A 10,893-nucleotide genomic window follows, 5' to 3' on the forward strand; every position below is an offset into this window, starting at 1 on the left:
ACACATGTTAGAAACAACAAATGCTGGATTTTTTGGTGCTGAAAGGAATCAAGCCAAAAGGCTTTCTGAAGTGTTCTGAGCAGTTTCCTGAAGAAGGAGAGGGACAACCTGATGAGAAGATGGGCAGACTTCCCAGACAATGGGAAGACAGTCTCAGATTGCAGAGGAATCCTCAAACTGGCGATAAACCAGGAGCCTGTTGTGTCCCTGACTACATGGGACCAACCCTGTTCCTGCACCTCCACCAGACAGGGGGGACTACACAAGCCTCCCCTGGGATGTCCCATTCACCCAGGCATGTTTAAAAAAAAAAAAAAGCCTGTGATGATAAAACAAGTAGGATATGGATGCCACATTATTAATTCTGATTGCTCAGAATATGCCTATATACTTTCATACACAACCAGACTCCAGGATCTCACGGCATTACACCTTTTCATAGTGCTGAGCCTGAGATGAAAGGGAATAGAACAAGCTTCAGGGAAAGTAGAAGAGATGAAAGGATCACAGTTTCTTCAAATAACTCCTAAGACTTGAGAGACTCAAATTCTGCTTGATGAAGTGAATGCTGCAGAGCATATCAGCAATCAATAAGACAGTGCAACTCCAGAAAACCTTGAGTAAGTAATAAACAAGCCCTAGTCCCAAAAGATTGGGGTTTTCTTGATCTTGGCCAGTGTGCTGGGAGTGCTACCCACTTGGGGAGAATGTTCCTTCTCATCAGAGACAGAGTGGACAAAATTACAAATGATTACACACTACTTTCCCACCTTTACAAAGTATTTGTATTAGTCAAGACTCTTTGACTTAGAAATAAGAACAGCCTAATACAATTCAGTTAAGGGGGAAGAAAAAAAAACCCAGAAATTTACACGGCTCACATGGCTGGAAAGAATCCTGAGAAAACGCACATAATTCAGAAGTTCTGTAAGAACCAGGGATTCGGGACTGGACCCCGGACTTGGCACTTGCAGATTTATCTGTATGTGTGTCTTCCTCTCTTGGTACCAATCTCATTCTCTCTCCCTGCAAGCAGGCTTCCTCCATATGGCAAGTACGTGTTTACATCCTTCCAGCACTTTGATTCCAAAGACAAAGTCCCAAGAAGAATCCAACGGGCCCAGCTGAGATCACTTGCCAATTACTGAACCACATTCTGAAGGCAGCGGGTTGGACTACTCTGTTTGACTAGACCTAGATCGCTTGCCTACCCTGTGGATTAGGAGAGGTAGGACCAGAAAATGTGGCCCTGCTCCCTTCAGAGCACTTGGAGTGGCAGAAGACTTTTCTGAAGGAAAAGGGGGTAAGAAGGGGAGAGCAGTCATCACTGAGCTGCTGTGGGCCAACGTAATGCTCAGTTGGCTCTTCCACGCACCTTGCCTTTACCCCCCACACACACTTCTGCCCAGATAGCTCCATTATAATCTCCTGGATGCTAGTTTTGCTTTTAAGGCATGGAGTGGCTTAAATAAAAATTATTCCCCAAGACAAATGGATGGTACACCAAGGCCAGGATTGAGAGGAGAAGTTGCCTAAGGAATTCAGGGAAATAATTGGGCCAGGCGGCATGGACAGGGCATAAAGTGTTAATAAAATTAAAGGTTTTTTGAGCACTTACCAAGCTTTATTAAGTACTTACTATATAACAAACGTCACTCTGCCTTTTCTCCAGAACAGGTGAAGTTTAGGGAGGCTAATTGATGTTGAAAGGTCACATAGCTCCTAGCCTACCTCCAGAGCCCATCGGCTCAACCAGGTTGCTGCATTGCCTCCCCAGCTAAACTAGATGTCAAAAGACTTGGGTCTAAAATATAAACGGGTGGGTGTATTGGGGTGGGTATTTTCCACTTTCACATACTTTCTAGATTTTCTTTCATGAACATATGTTACTTCTATAATTAAAAACAAAAATGTCCATGAAACAGAGAAGCCTAGGCTATGGTTGCGAATCTACCCTTAAGTCACTCACCAACACTGGCAACATGTCTTTCCCCCGCTGGGCCTCCGACTTCCAGGTCACATCGATGGTTGCTGACAACTCAGATTGGGAATTTGTCTGACCTCCCCTCGCAAGGGATCAGTTTCTGGAACTAAAGGTTGGAAGGCTGGACCCATGGATGAAAAGGGGGTGGGGGGGGATCAGCTTGGGGTAGCCCAGGAAGCCAAAAAGTTTCGGATGTATATAGTCCAAAGCCTGGGGAAAGGACAGCAACACGACGGGAAGGACGAGTTGACAACAGATCAAGCAAGACAACCCAGTAAGTGCCAGGAGAGACTCCGAGCGAGTCAGCACAGAGGCTGAGAGTGTGAACAGCTACACCCCTTTCATTTGGGGAACCCCCTTCCCACTGCATGCAGACTTGATGTGACTGTGAAGGAGCCTGTCTCTCCTAGGCCGAGTGTTAGAAGGACTGAGGACAGATGAAGCAAATTCTTCCTCATCAGGACCCCTCACTGTTTTTTTGTTTTTTTTTTTTAGAAAAAACACAGGACTTTATTATTCCCATTACAAAGGGCAGGTCTTCACAGGATGAGGGCGGAAATTCTGATGGTGGAGAGGAGGCCCCTACTTGCCGGCGATGAGCGGGTTCCGCAGGACCACGATGACCGAGTCCCTGCGCAGGAACATCTTGGAGATGTAGCGGTCCTTGTTGACTGGCTTGGACTTCTTCTTGCCCTTGCCGCTCTTGGGGACCTCGGTCCACATCTCCTTCACATTCTCCAGCACCATGTTGCAGTGCCTGTTGAAGGCCTTTACGCGGCCCAGGAGCTTCTTGTTGTTGCGGCAGTTGATGAGCACCTGGGTGTTGTTCTTGACTGACTGCGTGAGCACAGAGAGTGGACCTGTGTTGAACTCTTCTTCCTCCCGCTTCTGCAGCTCCTCTGGGGTCATCTCACTCTTGGGCTTGTTGAGGAGGCTCATGGTGATAGTGCCTGAGGTCCCAGATCAGCGCCGTCTCCTCCGCGTTGCTGCTGCCTCCGAAGAGAGAGCGACAGGCGGGCAGGACCCCTCACTGTTTTTGATATCACATTCCCAGAGCTGGGCTGGTTCCCGTCACTCCCAAAGACTGCTCCTTCCACTTCTCCTCCAGTCAAGTGTTTGTGTAATTTAAGTCAGTTTCTCTTGCTTGTGACCAGAGAACCCTAATGTATACAGCTGTCTCTCTTTGTGTGGATAATATAACTTTGTTCTGTCAATTTTAGGGTCAATAATCATTTACTGAGTCCCGCTAAGTGCCAAGATCTGTGCTGAGCACTTCCGCACATATCAAGAGAGAAAATCCATCGGTGCAGAATCAGTCCCCTGGGACCCAGTGTTGAGTAACTTCTGGGTGTCCGATGGGGATGCTTGACAACAAGAGGGCTAATACCCAATCCAGCTGGAGTCCCTGACGAAGCCGCTATGGTCGGATCCCAACATGAGATTTGTCGCCGCTATGATCAGATCCCAGCGTCCCGCCTGCGCCACAGCTGATGGCCCAAACCATAGTTTTCTGGCACCACCTCCCATCCTATACCTGACTGTGGCTCCCTGTCCCTCATCTTCTCTCCGGCTTTCATCTCATACCTGTGCTTCAGACCACTGCTTTCCTGGACGGGCCTCTGGCTTCCCTCTCCAACTGTGCCTTGAATTTTCTTTCTGCTTCATTCAACAAATACTAAGTTACCAATTGCCAGGCATAAAGGATCCCATTCTGAGTTAGACAGACGTTGCCCTGTCCTCATGACCGTAGAAGCCCTTAGAGAAGGCTGACATTAAAGAAGCCGTTTTTTAAAATGTGATGAGTGATGCAGAGGCTTTAGAAGAACCAGCAGGAGCACAGGACCAGGTCCTAAAGTCTAGAGCTTGGGAAAGGTGTCCAGGAGCAGAAATGAGTTTGAACATATGATGACTTCAAAGCAGAACATTTTGAGTTTGCAGGACCTGGGAGGCACCCAGGTGACTGCTATGCACTTTTGGTTGTGTGGGCTTCTCCCACCCAGACCCAACCCCGGGCCCAGGATCCCAGCAACACAGACCTCAGCAAGTTCACCTTGAACGTAAAACAGACACATACAAGTTTGTTGTCTAGGACATCCCAGGCCAGCTGAAGAGACGAGAGTGGCCTCTGCAGAACACAAGAAACTTATCAAACGCCAATAACGGCTTGCTCTGCTTGGTGGGGCCTCATGGGGCACAGTGGCAGAGAGAGGTCAGCTCAGTTGTCAAGAAAGGCTTCATCCAGCACCTTGCAGATAATAAAGGAGTGGTAAATATTTGCTGATTGTTTGATGATTGCTCCCAGGGCTGGGCCACAAAATCAGACGGTATCTTAACTGAGGCAGGCAGCACTGGGCCACAGAAAGGGGTGAGAGGCCGGGAGTGAGGGTGGAAGTGGAGGGGAAACCCTGGCATGGGAAATCTGCTTGAACGTTCACCCGCCTCCATCCCTTCCCCAGCCTGGTTTCACACTCAGGCAGCCTATTTGCTCCTGCTTCTTTCCACCCCTCCTCCCTCAGGACACAGCCTTTTCTCCTGACAATGCTGACCTCTGTCCTTCGGGCTCCCTAAGCCCACCCTGAGTCCTTCCCTCGTGGCTGGTGTCCAACCAGTGGGGCTAAGGGAGTGCTAACTCTCACTGGCGTGTTTAAATATAATCTTCCCTTTAGACTCTGACCTCTGAGAAAACTTGTCCAGACCGAAAGCAACGTGGTGAGGGGGGAAAGGTTTATTTTTTTAAATTATTTATTTATTTATTTATTTGAGAGAGAGAGAAAGAAAGAGAGAGAGAGGGAGAGCGTGCACAAGTGGGGGGGAGGGGCAGGGAGAGGGAGAAGCAGGCTCCCTGCTGAGCCGGGAGCCCGATGCAGGACTCCATCCCAGGACCCTGGGATCATGACCTGAGCCGAAGGCAGATGCTTAACTGACTAAGCCACCCAGGCGCCCCAGAGGTTTTTTTTTTTTAAGATTTTATTTATTTATTTGACAAAGAGAGACACAGTGAGAGCAGGAACACAAGCAGGGGGAGTGGGAGAGGGAGAAGCAGGCTTCCCGCCGAGCCAGGAGCCTGATGCAGGGCTCGATCCCAGGACCCTGGGATCATGACCGGAGCCGAAGGCAGCCGCTTAACGACTGAGCCATCCAGGTGTCCCCCCAAAAGGTTTATTTTAAAAAGGTTACAAAAATATCAGAACTTATAGGGGCGCCTGGATGGCGCAGTCGGGTAAGTGTCCGACTCTTGGTCAGCTCAGGTCATGATCTCAGGGACTTGAGATCAAGCCCCTCTCCGAGCCCCAGCATGGGCTTAAGATTCTCTCCTTTTGCCCCTCCACCCCCCGCTCCCCACTTGCAAGTGCTCGCTCTCTCTCTCTCAAAAAAAAAAAAATCAGAACTGATAGTTGCAGAACGACACTCGAGAGGGGTAAAAAAAAGTCAATTTTAGATATAACTCGAAGAATACTTACATGTTTTCTCCACAACAACACACAGCTGGAAAACAAAATAGCATGTGGCTAGTGGCCCTAGATAGAGCTCTGGGTGCCCTGAAGCAGTGAGCAGCCCCACACACCCCACCGGCGAGCCAGCCTCATCTGTCACCATAATCTACTCGATGATTTCATTTTCTCAAGCCAGTGCCATGTCAGCCTGAGGCTGGCACAGCCAGTGAGCAAGTGACATTCCTGGGATTTTGATCTCACTTGCTGGAGGGTGGGGAGTGAAGAAGTGGGCCTTCTTTTCCAGACCGCTGCCCTCCTGGGTCACAGGGAGCCCCGCCCTTTCCTCTGCTGTTGGTCCTGATGTAATCTAATAATTTTTCATTACCTGTGAATTTCAGAAAACGAGAAAAATTCGCAAGTGAAATGAAAAGAACACATTTCCAAGCACTCAGAGATCACTACTGTGGCTACTTAGTGTACATCCTTTCCAATCTGTTCTGAGCGTAGATGTGTATGGGTGCTGTTTTTACCAAAATGAAGTCATACTACAGCTATTAATTTTTTCTCTCAACTCCTATTTAGAAAAATTTCAACCCTTGGGACCCTGGGTGGCTCAGTTGTTAAGCGTCTGCCTTCGGCTCAGGTCATGGTCCCAGGGTCCTGGGATCAAGCCCCGCATCGGGCTCCCTGCTCGGCGGGAAGCCTGCCTCTCCCTCTCCCACTCCCCCTGCCTGTGCTCCCTCTCTCACTCTCTCTCTCTGTCAAATAAATAAATAAAATCTTAAAAAAAAAGAAAAAAATAAAAATTTCAACCCTACAATAAGTTGAAGAACTAGTATATTGAGCATCTGTAAACATTTCACCTAGATTCATGAACTGGTACCATTTTGCCACATTTGTTTTGTCCCTGTCTCTCTCCGTCCCCAGTATACATGGGTTTCTATGTGGATATGTATGTATCTATATCCGGATATAGAGAGCTCTGTGTCTGTATGCAGATGCCCAGATATCTACGTAGAGAGCTCAATAGCAACACAGATATCCAGGTATATATTAACCATTGGAGAGTAGGTTGACCTTTCCCCACTAAATATTTTAACCAGTTTCCTAAGAACTAGGACAGTCACCTACGCTACCACCAAGCGATTGCCATACTCAACAATGTTAACATGGAAACCATACTATTTTTTTTAAAGATTTTTTTTTTAAGATTTTTTTTTACTTATTCATTCGAGACAGAGAGAGAGAGAGAGAATGAGCAGGGGGAGAAGCAGAGGGAGGGGGAGAAGCAGACTCCCTGTGGGGCAGGGAGCCTGATACGGGGCTCGATCCCAAGACACTGGGATCATGACCTGAGCTGAAGGCGGATGCTTAATGACTGAGCCACCCAGGTGCCCCAATTTTTTTTAAAGATTTATTTATTATTTGAAAGAGAGAGAGAATGAGCAGGAGGGACAGAGGGAGAGGGCGAAAGAATCTCAAGCAGACTCCATGTTGAGCATGGAACCCTACATGGGCCTCTAATCCCACAACTGTGAGATCATGACCTGAGAAGGAAACAAAGAGTCGGATATTTAACTGACTGTGCCACCCAGGCGCCCCCAGAAACAATACTATTAACTAACATACAGCCCCCAGTTAAAATTCCCCAATTGTCTAACACTGTCCTTTATAGTTGGTGTTGCAGGTTGGGTTCTTTGGATGTACACGTTGAGATGGAGTTTGGGGTACAAGATGTTTGTCAGGGATCTACGCCTGTGCAAGGAAGCAGGATTAGGTAGAGGAAAAAGTAAACGGCCACACAGGACCTGATGAAACCCCAGAGTGGAGACGCTCTGGACTGAGAATTGCCCATGGGAAGGTCCTGTGTGGAGCCAGATGGGCTTTCTGGTCCCTGATGGTTCCGTCACTCCATGGGACCACCCTGGGAAGGGTGTGATCTGGGCCAGAGTAGCCCTCCTTTAAAATCTGGGTCATTGGTTGGGCTGAGTTGCACATCTTCTTTAAATTATGACATTTTCCCTGTCTTTTGTCCTTGATGATGTCAACATTTTGAATGGCCCAGTCAGTCATCTTATGGAATGTCTTTCAATTCAGATTTGTCTGATCCAGTTTCCTAACTTATTTTGCACAGTTAACAGTCTCCCTTCCATTTTAGAAAATGTTCATATCATGTGATAACACAACCATCAGAGGCTCCCAATTGATTACAGCCACTTCATCGGACCAGTGTCCAATCCAGGACCACAGATCGCAACTGGTAGTTATGCTCCTCGGGTCCCTTGTAATCTAGCACAGTATTCCTTTCATGTGATTGAACTTGGTGGAGAGACTGAACCAGCTGTTCTGCAGAGTACCCTCGGGTCCCTTGTAATCTAGCACAGTATTCCTTTCATGTGATTGAACTTGGTGGAGAGACTGAACCAGCTGTTCTGCAGAGTACCCTGTCTTCTCACTTGTCTGCTTGCTTTTGTGAGGTGTCAGTTAGCTGGGTCTACCACTGGAGGAATTCGAGTTAAACAAATGGAGCTCTGACAGATCGTAGGTGATGCTGCACTTTGTGAGACACACATGGTCTGATCATTGTACACAGTGGGCCTTGAAACATGGGTTTTTACTGGGTTTCAAATGCCCACTGCCCCCTCTCTATTCACAGCTCACTGTCCCCCTTAGCTGTTTAATAGAAGAGAATGTGTATCCAGGGGTGCCAGGGTGGCTCAGTCGGTTAAGCGTCTGACTCTATTTGGGCTCAGGTCATGATCTCAGGATGGTGAGAATTGAGTCCTGCCTATGTTGGGCTCCACGCAGGGCATGGAGCCTGCTTAAGATTCTTTCTCTCCACGACGGACTCTGAAAAACAAACTGAGGGTTCTAGAGGGGAGGGGGGTGGGGGGGTGGGTTAATATGGTGATGGGTATTAAAGAGGGCACGTTCTGCTGGAGCACTGGGTGTTATGCACAAACAATGAATCATGGAACACTACATCCAAAACTAATGATGTAATGTATGGTGATTAACATAACAATAAAAATTTTTTAAAAAAAGATTCTTTCTCTCCCTCTCCTTCTGCCCCTCCCCCACCAAAAAAAAACACAAGGGAATGTGTCCGTTCAAGCCCCTGGCATCAAACGTGGGAAAGAGGGGTAGGGGACAGTGAGGAAAGAAGCTGGAGGCAGATCTGTGCTCTTATCCTGACTCTATCCTCGATTTCCTGTATGACTTTAGGTAAGCCTCTTGACTTACCTAAAGTATGAGCCTCTCCTCTCATACCAAAACCACAAGTACAATGTGCCCTGCCCTGCCTAGACTGGTGGCAGTGACAGGCTCTCATGGAGTGTAGACACAGGAACACATAAGGTGTGAGGGACTCTTCCTACTAGGAGGGCAGGTCAGGGACCAGATAATCCCCAGGAGGTGATCACTGGAACTGGGTCAGTCACCAGTCACAGGGCATTACTGACCGGCATCAGCCAGGCCAGAGGGAATATAAACCACACATACACCCTTGTACCCGGCCTTCATGATTTTCACTGTCCGAAGCAGACTGACATCTCCTTCAGTCCACCCCCGGGATATAGGAAGCCAAGTCTCAGAGAAGGTCATAAACCAGCCTGCTCTGCCACACCTGCCCACCTCAACCGCCCTCCAGGAAGAGGTGTGGGCTCAGAAGGCGAGAATAAAGAGGCTTCAGATCCCCAAGGACTGAGCTCCAGAAACCGAACTACTAACGGCCACCGGCAGAGTGGCCTGGATTTGCAGTCAGGCCGGGCTGTCTTCGGATAGAAGCCCCCGCCCCCTCCCCAAGGGTCAGCGGGAGCATCCTGCTCAGGTGAAGGATCCTACACCGCCTGGAAGCAACCACCACCCAGCTGCTCTGCCCCCAGGCACGGAGGCCCAAAAAGCAGAGCCCCGGACGACAGTGACTCTGTGTAGACTGGGTGTAAAATGCCTTAGGGGAGGCTGCAGCTCAGGCCCTGGGGCTGTAGGCTGCTTCCCTCTACCCAGAGTTTTAGGGGATGGAAAGGCTTGAAATGGGGGGTTGCTTGTGTCTCATAACCAGGCCTTCTGGGGGTTAAATATTGTGATTATTATTCCTGCCTGGAATAGCCCTTTGAGAGACTGTAAACTAGCAGCCCCCTGGTTTGTTTGTTTAATTTTTTTTTTCTTATTCATTCCATATCTGGAAGCCCGTCGCTCCCACTGCCCATCCCCTCGAGAGCCATCCATTTGTTCTCTGCATTCATGGGTCTGTTTCTGCTCTTGTTTGTTCGTCTTGTCAAGCCTGTTTCATTTGGCCAATAAAGTATTGCTCCTTTCCTGTGAACTCGAGTGCCTTAGGCTTTCTCCAGAAAGTGGTGCTATTGATGAGGGAACAGAAGGCAAGCTGAGGACAAAGCAGAAGCTGACATCCCCCACACACCCGCATGGGGTCTATGTGACATTCCTCAGGCCTCCTGACTGCCCTAAAGGAAAAACAATAGTTAACTTATAGAGATCACAATCCTACAAGACATAAGTCTCCCTCAGTTTACTTACAAATCCTTAGTAATAGTTTCCAGAAGGGAATGTAAATACATCCACAGATACTTGAAGTGGGCAGAGTTGTAATGTTCCTCCCGGAAGTTCCCAACTATCTTAATGTTAATGCCTTACTAGAGGGGTAAACAACCTTAACTTGACAGTGGCAAGGCCTCCGGTGTCCTGTGAGTCTTCTTTAGCATATGAACGTTCTTTCGGGAACCTCCCTTTTTCCTTCCCCCACAACCCTATAGTATATAATCAGCCACCCCTCACAACCCCCGAGCAGCACCTCTTTCTGCCCACTCTTTCTGCCCACGGGGCCTGTCCCTGCGCTTTACTAAACTACCATTTTGCAAAAAGACGTCTCAAGAATTCTTTCTAAGTCGTGGGCTCCAGACTCCACCCCACTGAACCTCACCTATATTCCAAAACCCCAGCACAGGCAGCACCACCGCCTGCATAGTGCGGCCCCGTGCTCAGCTTTACTACCTGCCCAGGCCCCAGAGGACTCGAGATTACCACTCCAGAGGCAGGTACTGTCCCTTTGAACTCTTGCCACCCAGGCCAGCCTGAGCGATGGCGTGACGGTGAGAAGTGAGATGCTGGTGGCCACCAGCAGGCTGCCACTCAGCCCCAGCGCTTTCCCGCTGTCCTGCCGCTGCCTGGGATCCCACTGCAGGAGATTAGCCCTTGAGGGCAAATGCAAACTCCCTTGGGGCAGGAGGAAGTACATTACTTCACTAACAGCCTGGTACAAATTGATTAATCAAATATCGGAAGAGAGAAAGGAAGGAAATCGGCATCTGCTAAGAGTTCGCCCTATACTAAGCCCTGGATATACTATCCCAGTTGGCCTCCCCAACACCACCGTAAGATAGAGGTTACCCCCATTGTACAGACTGGAAAATCAAAATAAATGAGCTGCCCCTGAACTGGCTACAAAATAAAGCACCA

At 48.6% G+C, this 10,893-nt stretch overlaps 1 protein-coding gene across 1 annotated transcript; it reads right to left on the minus strand.

The window, feature by feature from the left end:
- Positions 1-2,475: 2,475 nt before the first annotated feature.
- On the minus strand, positions 2,476-2,996 carry LOC113936119 (small nuclear ribonucleoprotein Sm D2-like). Its single transcript, XM_035725204.1, has one exon. The coding sequence runs from the start codon at positions 2,921-2,923 to the stop codon at positions 2,567-2,569; it is 357 nt and encodes a 118-aa protein (XP_035581097.1). The 5' UTR covers positions 2,924-2,996; the 3' UTR covers positions 2,476-2,566.
- Positions 2,997-10,893: the final 7,897 nt, after the last annotated feature.

The sequence above is a fragment of the Zalophus californianus genome, chromosome 17 (assembly GCF_009762305.2).
Source record: "Zalophus californianus isolate mZalCal1 chromosome 17, mZalCal1.pri.v2, whole genome shotgun sequence".
Lineage (NCBI taxonomy): Eukaryota > Metazoa > Chordata > Mammalia > Carnivora > Otariidae > Zalophus > Zalophus californianus.